General features: G+C 34.5%; 1 protein-coding gene across 1 annotated transcript; it reads left to right on the forward strand.

Annotated features, from left to right (window-relative positions):
- The first annotated feature begins 2,506 nt into the window (after positions 1–2,506).
- On the forward strand, positions 2,507–18,073 carry LOC100796167 (chromatin-remodeling ATPase INO80). Its single transcript, XM_006588895.4, has 23 exons — positions 2,507–2,915; positions 3,109–3,202; positions 3,393–3,780; positions 3,887–4,319; positions 4,417–4,617; positions 4,748–4,858; positions 8,458–8,882; positions 8,999–9,107; positions 9,216–9,296; positions 9,364–9,536; positions 9,951–10,076; positions 10,315–10,476; positions 10,568–10,625; positions 11,253–11,483; positions 11,618–11,764; positions 13,344–13,871; positions 13,978–14,235; positions 14,331–14,438; positions 14,914–15,008; positions 15,093–15,249; positions 16,103–16,300; positions 16,441–16,596; positions 17,508–18,073. Exons 1-23 carry the CDS (start codon positions 2,856–2,858, stop codon positions 17,586–17,588), a joined length of 4,380 nt encoding a protein of 1,459 aa, XP_006588958.1. The 5' UTR covers positions 2,507–2,855; the 3' UTR covers positions 17,589–18,073.
- Positions 18,074–18,697: the final 624 nt, after the last annotated feature.

Here is an 18,697-nt window from a genome sequence, read left to right on the forward strand (position 1 = left end):
TTGCAAATCACTCATGACAATAAGCTTCCAATCAAAACTTGAATGCAAACAAGTTTCCTTCAACGTCACAAATTTCAACACCCCTTTTGACCCTCCAAATCTACGCCATCATTGTCTTAAGCTTTAGCATTGAAGGACTCTTTAGTGAGTCCATTCCCCACTAGCCAATTGTCTTGGTCATTATCACTGCTCCCTAATTGGCTTTGTATCTGGATCACCGCCTCTTCTTCCTTTGGGAAATAAATCTCCTTCCACTTCTACATGATCTTGCGACAATCAAGATTAAAGGCCATATGGGCTAAAAATATATAATGATCAAGGAATCACCTTATTTCAAACCCCTCCTCATGACAATTGTGATAGAAAACCCTAATAGAGTTAACAGAGGGACGTATGAATTATTTATTAAAAATCCTCAAAATTAGAAATTAATCTTCAATAAAAGTATTTTTAAAAAAAATTCTTAAACATGAGTGTTTAAGGAGTTGTTATCACTCTCGTCTTATATTTATTTGTTTATTTAATTTTCTTAATCATTTATCTTTATTCATTTATCTTTTTATTTTTATTTTTAAATTAAATTTTAATATTTTGTTAAATTACCAAATATTTAGACATAATTTTATATTACAATATAAATTATTTATGTTAAGTCTAAAATATAACTTACATATTAAATATATATTATCACTTTTCATTATAATATGATTCCTATGTTAAAAATGTTTATTTATTATAAGTTTTAATTATAAAAAGTAAAACATCTTTTAGATACCATACCATGAGGGAAGCAGGGGGCAGACTCAGGGATGAGAGGGGACCAATCATAAAAAACATAATTTATCTAAGAATTATATTCCATCAATTTCTATACAAAATTTTTATAATTTGATTTCCAATATGTTAAATATTTACATTAATAATCTAGCATAACATGTATTTCTTATATGTCATGAAAATAAATTAATTATTGAGTTTATACTAAATTTCAACAATTTTCAATATATACTACCAAATAGTCAATAAAAAAATAAAATATGTTTTTAGTCTATAGGTCATTTCTGATTTTCATCCTCCAAAGTTAAATACACTTTCTTTTAATCCCTGTTAGAATTCATTTCTTTAATTTTAATTTTAAAATGTAATTTATGATGATTTTTAACCGTAAAAAAATTAAAATTTAATTTTAAATGGGATTCTGATTCTGATAATGCTGTATTCAAGCAAAAGTCTCCATCGGGTACATGCAAAACTTGAAACTCTGCATCAGCTTAATCACCTACACACTATAGATTTGGCACATCAATCTCTAGGTGCTTCGCCAAATTGAAAACTCCCTTTGCGGTTTGAACCATTAACACCAATAAAAAAGTAAAATTCTTTATTCAACTATTCGAGATAAATACTAAGGCATGTACCTTGAAAGTGGTATTTTTTTTATCTCCTTGTGGAGAGCTCTTGGGTGGAGATCGTGGGGGATTTGATTTTTATTTTTATTTTTTTTAATCTGTGGTGGTTAGAAATTAAATTTTGTCGTTAAAAAACTAATTATATAATAAAAACCATCACAAATAAGTTTGAAAGAATAAAAACATATTTAAACTCAATAAATATTTTATCCTTCATCTTAGTATGAAATGTAGAATATGTTACTAAAACATTAAAAATCATATTTCAACATTCCTTTCTATCATGTGGTGTTGGTATCTTTCAACTTTTGTCACTTACCAATGTTGCATGCTTGCATCTCACTAATACAACACTGCTATTAATTAGTTGTTTTCATTATTTACAAATTATAATAATATTCAATCAATTCAATAACATTTGTTTACATGAGAATTAAAAAATAAGAATTCTTTTCAATTAAAAAAATAGATTTTAACAATTAGATATTAACAAAAGAAAAAAAAAACTAATAATATAATAACTAAAATTTGATGAAATATAATATTCCAGATAAACTTTATTTAAAAAGATAAAATTATTATTAATTTTATAATTTAAAAAATTACAAGATAAAAATTAATTATATAATAATTAAAATTTGATAAAATATATTATTGAGATAAGATTTCTAAAGAAAAGATTACTAGTTTTATAATCTAGAAGTAAGTTAAGAGATAAAAATTAATTGTATAATAATAATTTAATTATAATATTTAATTTTAAATTAGATTTTTTTACAGATGAAAGAATCTAGCTTAATTGGTTGATCATGTGAGGATTATTAATCCCTTAATATCATCTTTAATTCCTACGGATAAAAAAATCAACATTTTTATTAAATAAAAATTAATTTTTTTATAATAAATAAATAATAATCTATTATTTTTTTGAATTGGAAAAAAAAATCTTGGCCACCTCCGGATATAGTAAGTCAGTACCTGGAGTCAAGTTTTGAAAAACACACCAACTTTATTTTTTTTTATCTTTTTTTCTTTTTATCTAATTTCTAATTCAAATTTTAAATAATAATTAAAAATTCCCTTCGTGTTCTCTGCGTCGTACTAACACCAGCTAACCGTTACCTCTCCCCGCTCGTTAGCGCGCTATCTCAACGCAAACCCCTGATACACCCAATTTCCCGACACAACAACAAATTCGAAATACGCTGAGAAGCGCACTTTAACCCAAAATGACACCCACCCAGCGCACATTAGTATTCACCCGTGCTTCGCACACCGGCTGCGTCTATGATCTTTCTCTTCTCTCTCACCGCGACCTTTCTTATCCTTCGCACCCTTTCTTTAGGGCTAAGGCTTCTTCTCCTCTCTCCCTAACCTCTTCTTATTCTTCTTCGCTCTTTCGGAAAATTAGGGTTTCTTCGTTCGCTGTTATTTTCAAATTAGCGCATGGATCGCAAATCCAAACGCAACCACTCGTTCTCCTACTCCACTCTCTTCAACCTCGAGGTTCGTGGCGTTCGATTTCCCCAATTTTTGTTTTCGGCGATTGTCGTGGTTTCACCATTGTTGTGTGGATTGGAGATTCAACATGTCTTTTTATTTTTTTTATTGATCGGCTATTTGCATTTAAAAAAGAATGCATGTATTTTGATTTTCATTGAATTTAATATTCTGATTGCGTTTTTTTATTTTTTTGTAGCCTTTGAAGAACTTTAAACTTCCACGTGAAGATGATGATGATTTTGATTATTATGGGAATAATAGTCAGGAAGATGAGAGCAGAGATAGCCAAGGTAGGCATTAATTAATTAATTAACTTTTCTGTTTCTGGTGTTTCTGTTGCATGCATTTGGATTTTGATGCTTGTGAAATACTGAAATATGGTATTACTATTGTGAAGTTTACTGTTTGGATTTTGGATGGCGTTTTTATTTCGGCAGAATAAAGTGCTTTAACGTATCTTTGTGATGTTTCTGTAAGCAGGTGAAAGGGAAAATTACTGTAATGGAAATGTGCACGCAAGGGAGCAGAATTCGTCGAGTAAGAGGGTGTGGTCTGAGAACAGTGATACTGATGATGAGAATAAGGGAAGATATTATGGGACACACATGACACAGGAACGATATCAATCAATGCTTGGAGACCATGTTCAGAAATACAAAAGGAGGCGTAAGGATGCCATGTCTAACACTGATCAAAATCAGGTTGTTGTTCCTCTTGTCAAAAGTAACAATGGCTTAAAAATTCAAAAGTCAGGGAATGATTGTAGGGGAGCATCACATGCTGAAGAAAGGGCATCGGAATGGCTTCAGGATCAGAAACAAGGAAACTTCAGTCGTGCAGATTTCAAGCAGCAATATGGCACTGATAGGTTTGCCTTCCTTTTCTGTTGCATTGATAGTGTTGGAGGTTTCCAATGAAATGGTTAGTCATTTTTTAAGTTAGAAATGACCATAACTTTTGTGAACTTCTTGCAGGATTATGTATGAACCTGCTGTTTTGGACATTGGGAATGGTATCTCTTATGAGATTCCTCCAATTTACGATAAGTTGGCCCCGATGCTGAACCTTCCAAACTTCCTGGATATCCATGTCGATGAATTTTACTTAAAGAGTACCTTGGATTTGGGGTCCTTGGCTGCAATGAGGGCTGCTGATAAAAGGTTTGGGACTAGAAACCAAGCAGGAATGGGGGAACCCCTATCCCAATATGAATCACTTCAGGCAAGAATAAAGGCCATGCCAGCTTCTAATTCACCTCATAAATTCAGCTTGAAAGTGTCTGATGTTGGATTGAATTTATCCATTCCGGAGGGTGCTGCTGGAACCATAAAGCGATCTATTTTATCTGAGGGTGGTGTATTGCAGGTTTATTATGTTAAGGTTTTGGAAAAGGGTGACACATATGAGGTATGCATCAGTTTGGATATTATGATGACAGACTTCTGGTTTTTATCTTTCTTTTCCCCTTTTTCTTTTTATTCTGCTGTGACTTACGACGTTTCAGATAATTGAGCGAAGCCTACCGAAGAAGCAAAAGGTAAGGAAAGATTCTGCTTTGATAGAGAAGGAAGAAATGGATAGAATTGGGAAGATTTGGATAAACATTGTAAGAAGAGACATAGCAAAGCATCATAGGAATTTCACTAATTTTCATCGAAAGCAACTCATTGATGCCAAGAGGTTCTCAGACTACTGTCAAAGAGAGGCATGCGCTATCTCCCCTCCCACATTTTGCCTCTGTTTTATCTCATTACTTTTTGGTTTTTAGCTGTCTAGTCCAAGGTTTTTGATATTGCATTTTCTGTGTCAACTTTTATGAATCCATTTTTTTTCAGGTTAAAATGAAAGTTAGTAGATCACTCAAATGGATTAAGGGTGCTAACATTCGCACCCGGAAACTAGCTAGAGACATGTTGCTGCTCTGGAAACGAGTAGATAAAGAGATGGTACTTTTTAATTCCTTTATGAAGTTTCTTGATTTTGTTGATTTGATTATGTATGCATGTCTTGTTAATGCTGTGTATGTAATGGATCTTAATGATCATCTTAATATTGTAAACTCTTGTGTCAATGAGATAATTGAATTTTTTTTTTCCTTTTCTTTTTTGATAAGCCAAAGAATTTTGTAATGGATCCCAATTTAGTGCATTACAACAACAACAACAAAGCCTTATCCCACTAGATGAAGTCGGTTACATGGATTACATGATGCCATTTGGCATGGTTAAAAACCAAAGTTTCAGCGATATTATTGAGTCTAAGGTCTCCCTTGATGATTTCCTCCAATGTCCTCTTCGATCTCCCTCTTCTCCTTTTTTCCAACTAAAAATCATGTTATCCACTCTTCTTACTGACACCTCTTGTGGCCTTCTTTGTACATACCCAAACCACCTTAAGTGATTTTCTGCAATCTTTTCCTCAATGGGTGCTACACCAATCTTTTCTCGTATAATGTCATTCCGTATTCTATCTTTTCTTGTATGGCCACACATCCATCTTAACATTCTCATTTTTGCTACCCTCGACTTTTCTCTCATGTTGTCCCTTTAAAGCCCAACATTCACTACCATATAATATAGCTGGGCATATAGCTGTACAATAAAGCTTTCCTTTGAGCTTGGTAGGCACTTTACGATCACAAATAAACCCTGATGCTTTTCTCCATTTAAGCCATCCCAATTGTATCCTATGTGTCCCAATTTAGTGCATTATCATCATAAAATACCAACTCATTTTCAGTCCCATTATCATCATCATCCATCTCTCCCACTAACCAGCACATGTCAATATCCTTGAGAGAAATTGGATGAATTCCATCTCTAGCATTATCTCTTTGTTTGAGTTGTTGGTTGTATTTGACAAACACCAAATCATGCAAATTTTTATGCTCAGTCCTATATCTTTTTGAGAATGAATCTGCAACATAGCATAAATTTAAATTGCTCAAATACACTCCAATTTCTTTCACATCTTGATGTTCTACAGGTCAGGCTAAAAAATCTTTATATCCAGCCTCTGAAAATTTGGAGCTTTGACCTTGTACATTCGCTACCAATAAGCTACAAAACCAAGAGCATGACTTAGAATTGTAACATTAAAACTTTAAAAAACTTCAATTAGTAGAAGTTGTTGTGTTCTTAGTTTCTTACTAGGAGAAGCAATTTTAGTTTGTTTAATTGCAAAATCACAACTGAAGATACCAACACTAGTCTTGTAAAGATGCAACCTAGTTAGAATCTTCTGTAGCACATCAGGTTGTGAAACCAACCTCCTAATGCAATCATACAATCCATTGTTGACCTCAAAATCAAACTCCAAATCCATGTCGTCATAGAAGAATTTTGGGATTAAGAAGTGGCCAGCCACATGCAATGGCATATGAAGCTGACAATTTGTTAGGATAAGTAGGAATAAGTTAATTATCTTTTATTTATCCTAGGAAAAATAGAAATAAGTTAGCTATCTTTTTATTTATCTTTATCTAGAAAAATAGGAATAAGTTCGTTACCCTTTTATCTTTGTCTATCTTTATCTTTTTTATTATTTATCTTATCCTTAGGAAAAAAAGCTAAATTAGAGGGATCTTATGGGCCAGGCCCATCATATCTATACATAGGGGAATAGGAGGATACTAAGGTACAGGGGAGGCATTCAAATTAGTAAACCTTGTGGTGATAGAGATGTGACTCTTGTGGCCTTCTTAGAAAATGCCCAAACCATAACCAGTTTTCTATCATCTTCTCCTGAATGGGTGCTACACCAATCTTTTCTTGTATATAGTCATTTTTGTATTCTATCCTTTCTTATATGACCACACATCCATCTTGACATTCTCATTTTTGCTACTCTCACTTTTCTCTCATGTTGTCCCATTAAAGCCCAACATTCACTACCATATAGTATAGTTGTACTATACGATAAAACTTGCCTTTAGTTTAGAAGGTACTTTGTGATCACAAATAACTCCCAATGCCTTTCTCCATAGCCATCCCGCTTGTATCCTATGTGTGACATCCTCATTAATTTCTCCCTTGTATGATTGATCTCAAATATTTGAACTTAGAAACCTGTTTAGACTGGAACCAAAAGACACAATTTGTCTAGACTAGGGTGACCTAACTGTTGATGCTCAAGAGTTTTGGAGGCAACAAAGACACATGTAACCGATGGTGAAAGTTGATATAATCCTTGAGACTCATGTCATGCTTCAATCGTCGACTAGTACATGATCCTGGACTAGAACAGAGTAATCAAGGGTGTAGGCGAGCTTGCTAAAGTACATAATATAAGTGAAGGTTAGGAAGAGTACGTCTTTGCCCAATTTAAGTGGTGCCGGTGGAGGGAGGGGACTTGTGCCACATTAACAGGATTGGACTATTGTCTAGCCTTGGTGCAGCATTCCGCCTGAAGATTCCCATAGTGGTTGCATTAAGTGTAGCATTTAGCAAGTACCACAACATTGATCATCACAATCCCCATTTTGTTCACCATGATAAGAAGAGCGGGAGACAAGAATGGAGGTAGGAGGGGCAGAAGCGTGGCCGAAAGCCTGTGGAGTGGAGAGATGCAACAGTTCACTTTCCATGTAATATGATGGAACATGAGAGCATGGTAAAATTTGATTATGAACGAAATCAAGTTCAGGCAGGAGACCGGCAAGTGCAAGAACCATAAAACTCTTGCGTTGTTGTTCAACATCAGTTGCTGCATCACTAGTAAACATGGGGTTTCAAAATCAGCAATTAAATGATCAAGCTTACCAAGATAGGTCTACACATCCAAGTTTTCCAACCTTAACCGAAATCAGGTAGAAAATCATATTGTAGAGATGACGAACATCAATTTACTATAGTTGCCTGTCACAGTTTCACACCAGTACAATGGTAAAGGTCACAGAAGCACCAAAATCTACGGATAATGCTTTGGAGGCCACGTGGAATCAACTAAAAAATGGTTGTAGAGGGTTGTTGGAGAGAGGAGAAGACGGCGGTGCAGATCGACTAGGCACGCCGGAGAAAGGAGTCATGGTGGTGGGGGAAATGAGATGCACAGTGGTTGCAGGTCATGGCACCAGTAAATGGGAACAACATGTAGCAGAGTGGAGTGGAAAAAAAAGAAACCTAAACTCTTGATACCATATATAGAAAGGATATATCAAATGTTGTGTGTTGTATGTCTATTCATGCTCTTTTGTAATTACGTATTAGGGTATAATAATATCAATCATGGTTACAAAGAATCCATCTAAATCCATAATTAGTAGTAATGGATATTTCCATATTTACATGTAATAAATGTGCTTTTCTAACACTAATTTTTACAAGCTTTTAAGTTTAGGTGGCTTTTGACACTCAAATGAGAAGAATTGGGCTGTTTATTAGATATATTTCACTCTGTTATATCTGGCAGAAAATGGGTGGTTTTATTTTTTTGGTAGACCTGCATGTTTGATAATCTGTAGTTCTGTACATAGAATTGTATTTTGAATGTGAAAATCTTCACAATATGTCAATTCACTTTTGCTTTTCATTAAAACTTCTTTCAGGCCGAAGTCAGGAAAAGAGAGGAGAAAGAAGCTGCTGAAGCTTTGAGGCGTGAACAAGAGCTTCGAGAAGCTAAGAGGCAGCAGCAAAGGCTTAATTTTCTCATACAACAAACTGAGCTGTACAGCCACTTTATGCAGAACAAGTCAAGTGTACACTCTTCAGATGCTTTACCCTCGGTAGATGAAAACACAAATGATCAAGATGTACTGTTTGACTCTTCAGACGCTGGGCATAATGAGGAGGAAGATCCGGAAGAGGCTGAATTAAAGAAGGAAGCTTTGAAGGCTGCTCAAGAAGCAGTCTCTAAACAGAGAATGTTGACTAATGCTTTTGACAGTGCATGCTTGAGGTTCCGCCAGGTGGATGAAGCCGATTCACTTACACGGCAATTAGCAGGAGGAAGTAACATTGATTTGCAAACCCCGTGAGCTTTCGCTCTCTTTATTGTTTTTATATATGGATGTATGCATGCACACTACATGGACATATATATAACTGTGTATTTGTATGTTTCCGTGTTTTTGTTGTTATATTGCACAGATCAACCATGCCAGTGGTATCCACAGTTCAGACACCAGAATTATTTAAAGGTTGTCTAAAAGAATATCAGCTGAAAGGTCTTCAGTGGCTAGTTAATTGTTATGAGCAGGTTGTTGAGCAATCCCAAATAACTTGCTCATGATATTTTTAGTTTTCTGTTTTATTTTTGTTTCTGTTTTGGGTTGTTGTTAATTTGAATGCTTTTGGTTGCTTTCAGGGTTTAAATGGCATACTTGCTGATGAGATGGGACTTGGAAAGACCATACAGGCTATGGCATTTTTAGCCCATTTGGCTGAGGTCTCTATTCAAACTAGTGTTTTTGTGCATGTTTGTGACTTTATTTTAACTGGCATGTCTCATGCAGGAGAAAAACATATGGGGACCTTTTCTGGTTGTTGCACCTGCTTCTGTATTGAATAATTGGAATGAGGAACTTGAACGCTTCTGCCCTGAGATTAAAAGACTTCCATATTGGGGAGGACTTTCAGAGCGAGCAGTGCTTAGGAAAAGTATTAACCCAAAGGATCTTTATCGTAGGTAATGCTAATTTCTGAAGCATTTTCTGGTCTTTAAAAGAATGGTAGCAGCAATGCTAATAGTTTTGTTCATAGGGTACAAAGCAATATGAAATTGTTCCTTAACAGAAGGGACTCATTTTGCCTGATTTGAAATAATGATCTATCCTCACTTTTCAATCATCATTAAGCAAAACTTTGGGATTTTAGGAAAGTAAAAAAAATGCTCAACAAAAGGCAGAATCCCCTTCCTAGATTAGTATAGATCTTTAGTGAGTATTAATGCATTATTCATCCTCAGAGTATCTTGATTAGAACCTTAGAAGTTCTGAGATAGTGAATCATGCATTATTTTGGTCTTTGTGTGTCATATGTTAATTTCATTTTCTATTTTCATCCTTCTGATTACTGTGGTTACTGCTTTCTTGTTTACCAGGGAGGCTAAATTCCACATTCTTATCACAAGCTATCAGCTATTAGTAACTGATGAGAAGTATTTTCGCCGTGTGAAATGGCAGTACATGGTTTTAGATGAAGCCCAGGCAATCAAAAGTTCAAACAGGTTTTGAAATAATCTCTGTTTTTGGAATGCACAAGTGAATGTCACAAGTTATTTATTGATCACTATTTTCAACCAATGTTTTTCATATAAGAAAACTGAATAATTATTTGTGTGGTGCATTTTTTCTTAGGCTTAAATTGTGTATACCTTTTAAATGTATGGTTATTTTAATGGTTTAATTCATATCATCATCAGTGTTATGATCAGTTTACCTTTTGAAATTCTTTTTATCTAACAGTATAAGGTGGAAGACACTTCTCAGCTTTAATTGTCGGAATCGCCTACTGCTGACTGGTACACCTGTTCAGAATAATATGGCAGAGTTGTGGGCTCTTCTGCACTTTATCATGCCAACTTTATTTGACAGCCATGAGCAGTTTAATGAGTGGTTCTCGAAAGGGTATTTATTGAATTGCATTCCTCACTGTGTATTGGATACTATAGCCATTTAACTAAAGTCTTACAGTCTTTTATGATTAATCTCATGCCAGAATTGAGAACCATGCAGAACATGGGGGTACGTTGAATGAGCACCAGCTTAATAGATTGGTAAGTTTGGCTTTCCTGTGTGGTATTCACAGAAACTAGTAATCATGTGGTTAAAATATATTACTATATTATGATGGGCAATGGGGTACGAAGAGCCTCCTCCCCCATACCTTCGCATAGCGAAGAGCCTCTGGGCAATGGGGTACGAAGTTAAGTTAAATTATGATGATTTTTTTTAAAAAAATATTATTATATTTGATTAACTAATCAGAAACTTCATAGTATATATAACTACACCTTTGCTAGCCTTTGTGAATGTGGAGGAATTGAATTGTGTCTTGCAATTGGGAAACTGTTATTGGTGGTATTTATGTTTGTGAAGAGTATTAAGCACATGCTGAATGTGCTTGGGTAGTATTGGTGTTTGCCTAGTTGTAATATACTGTACTGACATTGAAGTAGGTTTCCAAATCATTCCTCATTCTCATAATGTTGTTCTTGTCTTTGTTAATTCTTAACATTTGTTATTTCCATGATACATGTCCCGGGGATGTGATGATTAAAGCCATAACGTGTGTCAACCTGTGACCCTTATTTTATTAATGCCCATTTTAGCTTGTTTTTGAAGACTTATAATTTTTTTCCTTTTAGTACTTTTGACTTATCTTTTGTTTACTCTTCTAACAGCATTCAATACTAAAACCTTTCATGCTGCGACGTGTTAAAAAGGATGTAATTTCTGAGCTGACTAATAAAACTGAGGTTATGGTGCATTGCAAGTTGAGTTCTCGGCAGCAAGCTTTCTATCAAGCTATTAAGAACAAGATATCTCTTGCTGGGTTGTTTGATAGTAATCGTGGGCAGCTCAATGACAAGAAAGTTATGAGTTTAATGAATATTGTTATTCAACTAAGGAAGGTAGGTTGATAATAGTCCATTTTATCCATTACTATTCTTTTTTTAGCGGATTATTGATTTCAGTAGAAAGATGTCCCACACCCCACCCCCCCAAAAAAGTTTCCTATACTAAAATTGCTACTGAAATATGGTAGGTTTGCAACCATCCAGAGTTGTTTGAAAGGAACGAAGGGAGCACGTACTTTTACTTTGGAGAAATTCCAAATTCCCTTCCACCTCCTCCATTCGGGGAGTTAGAGAATATATACTATCCTGGTGGGCATAACCCGATATCATATGAGGTGCCTTCTCAAACCTTATCTACTATATCAAAAATCAAAACATTCAATTTCATAATTTTCTCTTCCTTCTTCCCTCTTTCTCATTCTTATTAACTAGTATTGTCATGATATCATTAATATGGAAGCAAAAGTAAAATATGTGTTTCCTAAGGCTTGGGTTTTACAAAATCACTCACGATGTTGCAAAGGATTGTGTAAACTCAATTCCAACTTATTTGCATCAATTCCTTTATAAGTAAGTCTTATCCAATCAAAAACACATGTAATCTAGGGACTGTTTGTATTATATAATTGTTGGAAAAAGCCACCTAAATTGTGGTCACCCCTAGATAGAGGGGGTGTGTTGAAAGTCCCACATGGTGGGTAGCCATGGGGACATGTTGAAGTGCAACATCGTCTAAAGATAGTGCCGAGATAAACTATATAAGTGGGGAGCAATCCTTACCTTACAAGCCAGTTTTGTAGGATTGAGTTAAGCCCAAACCCACTTTTTGACATGGTATCAAAGTCTATCCTTGATGGGTCCCTTTGTATGTCACACTCTAAGCAGGTAGCCTTGAGCGTGAGGGGGGATGTTAGAAAAAGCCACCTAAATTGTGGTCACCTCTAGATAGAGGGTGTGTTGAAAGTCCTACATGGCGGGTAGTTGTGGGCAAAAGGGGATGTGTCGAAGTCCCACATTGACTAAAGATAGTGTCAAGATAAATTATATAAGTGGGGAGTAATTCTCACCTTACAAGCCGATTTTTTAGGGTTAAGTTAGGCCCAAACCTACTTTCTGACAATAATATTTGGCTATTGTACTGTAGTTTATCTTTGAAGTCAAAGCAAATTCATTCCATCATCGATTTTTTTTTATTAAAGCAAAGTCAATTTCATTTAGTAGTCAGTACCTTGTTGCAATCTTGCTACATGCTGGTATATGTGGTTATTTGGTATCTAGTGTTTAAGGCTTGCATTATAGTTTTAGAATTATATTATATAGCATAAGCCTGAATTAGTTATTGATGGGAATTGAGTGTCGTGTCAGTTATGACAGTTATGTGTATAAACAGTTATTTTCTACACATAACTGTCATAACTGCCTCTAACTCTCAATTCCCATCAGTTATTTTATCATCATAGGCAAAAGGCAGCTGTCATGAAACTTGTGGAAGAATTTTCTGAAAAGTGAGTTGTACACAATGCAATTACATTTTGCAAGATATTAAGAGTCAATTGTACCTTGTTGCCACCTTCCATGTCTTTCCATATTTTTCCCTTTTCGTCCATTTTATGAGAAGGAAAAATATTTCAAGAGATTCAGATCAGGCGCTTAGTGGATAATAAAGAGGACACTCTGATGTTTAATTGGGGTATTATTCAGTAAAATGTACAGTGGTTGGGTTAAGATTATGAAGAATAAAGGACAGAGATCTGAGAGTCAATGAATATTCTGTCACACTAGATTCTAATAATCTTTATTTAGCAAAACAAAATTATTTTTTCCTTTGTTTTGTATATCCTACTCCGTTAGGTTAGTACTCCTTTTCTTTTCTGATTGTTTGTTACTCCTCTTCCCATTTTTTAATTTTTACAGATACCAAAACTTGTCTATAAAGAGATTATACAAAGTTCGGCTGTTGGTCATGGTATCTGCAGGGAATCTTTTCAGAAATATTTTAATATTTTTAGACCTGAAAATGTTCATCGATCTATCTTCTCAGAAGATATTATTGTTAAAAGTGGAAACTTTGGTTTTACCCATCTGATGGATTTGTCTCCCCAAGAGGTGGCATTTATGGCCACTGGTTCTTTTATGGAGCGACTGTTATTTTCAATGATGAGATGGGAACGGAAGTTCCTTGATGAAGTTTTAGACTTTCTTATAGAGACCACAATCGGTGATCCTGAATGTTACCTTGAGAAAGGTAAAGTGAGAGCTGTTTCACGAATGTTATTGTTGCCATCAAGATATGAGACCAAGTTTCTTCAGAAAAAGTTTGCAACTGGACCCACCAATGCTCCTTTTGAGGCCTTGATGGTCTCACATCAGGATAGGCTTTCATCAAATGCAAGGCTTCTTCACTCAGCATACACATATATCCCACCAACTAGAGCTCCCCCAGTATGTGATGCTACTTTGTTATCTAGTCTTGTGTTACATCCTCCAAAACATATGCCTTTATTTTTCCAAAATAATAATTAATTGTCTGCCACTTTTATTCGTATAGATTTGTGCTCACTGCTCAGACAGAAACTTCTCCTATAAAATGATTGAAGAATTACATGATCCTTGGGTTAAGAGGTTGTTTGTGGGATTTGCGCGTACATCTGAATGTAATGGGCCTAGAAAGCCTGATAATCCTTCTCATTTAATTGAAGAGATCGATTCTGAATTACCCATTTCACAGCCTGCACTTCAGTTCACGTATGGTATTTTTGGCTCTTCACCGCCTGTGCGGAATTTTGATCCAGCAAAGTTGCTCACTGTAAGTGTTTTTCCTCCTTTTGTCATGTCTTACTGTATTGAGTGCATTGACATAGAAGTTATTACAATGAACTGATTACTTTCTGTTTAATATAGGACTCTAAGAAGCTTCAAACACTGGATATATTATTGAAGCGCTTACGAGCAGAAAATCATCGTGTTCTCTTATTTGCTCAGATGACTAAGATGCTGAATATTTTGGAGGTATTGTTGAACTTATGACAATGTTGAGCCTTTTGATATTGGTTTTTATGAAAAATATATCTGGCTTTATATCCAAGTGTGTCTTAAGAGGTGAGATGTGAATAAATAAAGGTTTAAAACCATTGTTATTACGAGAGCCCCTTGCCATGTAAGTTCATTTCCCTTCAATGTAATGGTTACATATGATTGGCTTGGAACCTGGAAATTGCCATTTTTCTTTTTCTTTTCTTCTTCTTTTTTTTTTTTTGCATTGAAGCAGCTAAAAAAGTTGAATGTATTTTTTATTATAGTTTATTTTTTAAAATTTGGGCAGAGGTTGCTTGGGTAATGCTAGTGATATCAAAGTGGAAATAGTCCTGCTATGCTTAAGTTCTATTTACACAAGTTGCATGGTTCTTGTTCTCATGTTATTGTGTAGCTTTCAACTTTGGTGGGTTTGTTTCACATTTGATACTTGGTTTAATCTTTCTTGCAGGACTATATGAACTATAGAAAATATAGATATTTTAGACTTGATGGGTCATCCACTATTCAGGATCGCAGAGACATGGTTAGAGACTTCCAGCACAGGTAATGTCTTTGTTGTCATGCTTTAATGTGTCTACTTTGGTGAGACTACTGAAGATGACTTGTTTCTTTATATCTTTGTTTCAGGAGTGATATTTTTGTGTTCTTACTGAGTACAAGAGCTGGTGGATTGGGTATCAACTTGACAGCTGCTGACACAGTCATATTTTACGAGAGTGATTGGAATCCAACATTGGATCTACAGGCGATGGATAGAGCTCATCGTTTGGGTCAGACAAAAGATGTTAGTTCATCTCTAAGTAAAGATTATTTACTTGTTTTTTATTACAAGCTTGTTTTGAAATTTGTGGCATAAGAGTAGGATGAGATAGATCAAAATTTTGACTTCTTTTTTCTTAGAGAATGGCGAAAGAGTTTTTTGAGCTGTCATACTTTGATTGCTGTACAAAAATTAATTTATTATAATTAAAATTAATTTATGTACCAAATTTTAAATATTGTAAATCCTTAGTAACAATATAAAATTATTCACTAAAACAAACTAAAAGCAATTTAAATTAGAATAATTGCCTATCTCATTCATTATACAAAGATTATAAACATATTTAAGTATAAAATCTATAATCAGTGTAATGTATATTTTATTCTTAACAAAAATTTTGTAACAAAAAAAAATCTTAACATTGCCTAAAAGTCTTAACGTAAATAAAAGTATCTATAAAACTATTTAAAAGCAATCCAGAATTAAAACTCTCCTTTCTACTGAAACCTAAAAGACATAAAACTATGTATTAATAAAGCCTTTGGGGGTGAAGAAGATGAGAATTTAGGAGGGCCAAGAGAAAGAAGGGGTGGCAATAATATGATACTAATGCATATAATGAGCACATTCTGGGCTTTTGGGGGGGCAACTGCCCCCCTTGGAATCAACCTAGTTCCGTCTCTGAATGTCACTTCTCAAACAAATGGTTTATATAGAACTTCCTTCCTTGGATATAGCTCTGTGGTTCCTCCTTGCTTTTGGTTTACTTAAATCTCACACATTTTGCTTTCTTTGGATTTAGTTCTGAATTTCTAACTGCTTAGCTTATTGTTTTATTTCAAAACTAATTTTATATGTACTTTAAAACTTGTAGGTTACTGTTTACCGTCTTATATGTAAAGAGACAGTTGAAGAGAAGATTCTTCATAGAGCAAGTCAGAAAAGTACTGTACAGAACCTTGTCATGACTGGTGGTTCTGTTGGTGGTGATCTTTTAGCTCCCGAGGATGTTGTATCTTTGCTTCTTGATGATGTTCAATTGCAACAGAAGTTAAAGGAAATTCCTCTCCAGGTTAATTGTGAATCTGGTGTCCCAATATTCAAATTTCCAATATGTTGAATTTCCTTCTGGTCAACAGTGTGAAACATTCCAGAATCCACAAACAATGTGAGAATTTTTCCAATTATATTTGATCTGACTTTTCCTTTCAGGTAAAGAGTAAGCAAAAGAAAAAACCTAACAAGGCTATACGGATAAATGAGGAAGGTGATGCATCTTTGGAGGATCTAACAAACTGTCTAGACCAGGGAACTGCAAATCATGATACTTCCATGGATCCGGAGGGACCAAAGTCCAGTAATAAAAAGGTATCATTATACTTCTTATAAAGTATTGGAGCTGAGTGCTTAAATCTCATCTGAACTGATTAACTTGATAAGAAAGTTTTAAATTTTGTAGCAGAAGTTGTCTAGTTTCTTGTATATAATGGAGGATCTTTTGCATGAGGAATTGTCATCTGGCTGAAGATACATTTCTACATGTCGTTTAATTTTAAAGTTCATCTGCATCTTTGCTTGTAGAAAATAAGAAAAATATATTTGTAAAAGTGCAGTCAGCTACTACTCCATTAATTAATGAATTTAATGAATCAAAACAGATGCAGTTCAAAAAAAAAATGAATCAAAACAGATAAGTTAGATAAAGAAATAAAGAAAAGGTTTTGAAAAATTTAAGGGGAAGTTCTGGTTTTGTCAACTGTACAGAACATTGCAGATTTTGGATCTTATGATTGAGTCGAGTCTCAAATTTTCAAAAGAACAAGCAAGTGAAATTAAGTTTTGTGAAAAGACAATTCAATCTCTCTTTATTCCCAAAAGAATAAGGAAAAGAATAAAAATATCAATATTGCATAGAACATCCCATTTAAAAATAGGAAAATTTCTTAAACTTCGTTATTCTGAATCCCGGATATATTAAAAATTATTTTGGGTCTCTGTCGTCAGTTAAGTGATGCCATAGTACCATCCCAACAGCTAATATATGTTGGAAGAGCCATTGAGGATAGTGTCACATTATCACTTAACTGGCGGTAAAGACCCAGAACAAAACTTTTAATATATCAGACTCAGAACATTGGAAAAATTTATCAGGATTCAAAACAAAAATCGGACATATATCAGGGACCTCAAATATATTTATGTCTTTGAAGTTTTAGGTGTAACATTCTTCATGGAGGTTAATGTTTCTCAGTTTGGTTAACAGTAATATTTATTTGCAGACAAAAACAGCTTCTGACAAGCAAAAACCGAGCCCAAAGTGTTCTCAGAAGAAGATGAAAGGCAGTATGTCTAATAGATAACGAATAAGATGATGCCTGTCTAGATACTGATTAGTGATCCAGAAACGTAGACCAAAGAGGTCAAGAGAAGAATATAAATGAAAAGTTTGAAAACTCCACATTCCAGAGCGGACCCATTTTCCACCTCCACGTGATTTCAGTCTGGAGGTTCTAAAGCAGAAACCATTCAACACGCCTTAAGATGTGGTGGTGACTTCTCACAATAGAATAATTTACTAAATACTTGGCCGTAAGTATTCTATCAAACTTGTAAATTGACATTTATGGAGAGATTGCTAGGTTAGCTCTCTTATTGATCATCCAGCTTATAGTTTTTCTTGTCTTTTTGGATCCATTATTACTGAAATCAAGGGCAAAGCTAAGGTAAGAAACTGTATAGGCCCAGGTTGTATATGTTGGTTATGGGTCCATCCCTCTTCATTAGGGGGCTTTTGTTTAGATTGGGTTATCTTCGATAATGCTAATCGTTAAGGTTCTGTTACCAATATTTATAGTAATTGATGATATCTGGTGGCGCTACATGCTCATGCTCACTTTTCATGTTAGAACACGGTGGAGTTGTATAGGGTGCAAAGTAGGTGAACTTGATGTTCGCCATTGCCACTCTTGCTATGTTCATTGCATCATAATTAGCAACGCGTAAAACACTACCATGCAGTTAGATAACTTCAGATTTAGGTATAGATCTTGCTTATTTCACCTCAATTGACGGAAAATGAGCAATTCAAAAGTTGAATGTTGGCAGAATTAAAAGTGGCACGTTGACTGGCTAACAGGACATAACCTCTTTAATTTAAGGTTTTAAATCATTTTGCAATATAATTTTCACATAACAAAAACTAATGTTTAATTTACACCTCACTTTTTTTTCCCGTAGATCTTACGATAACTAGTCTCTATAGTATAATTTTTTTATTACAAAAATTTTCTTAATGTAAAAATTTGTACCTCAACTTTTCGCAGATCTTGCATAAACTAGTTTCCACAATATTAAAATTTATCTTAGGCTTATATTACGGAAATTAGTTTTCATAGGAGGCTTTTTCGTTGAAATGGTTTAAAAAATAAATTGTCAGGTGATGCGATGAGTAAAAATAAATCTTAGACTT

Source organism: Glycine max, chromosome 10 (genome assembly GCF_000004515.6).
Source record: "Glycine max cultivar Williams 82 chromosome 10, Glycine_max_v4.0, whole genome shotgun sequence".
Taxonomy (NCBI): domain Eukaryota; kingdom Viridiplantae; phylum Streptophyta; class Magnoliopsida; order Fabales; family Fabaceae; genus Glycine; species Glycine max.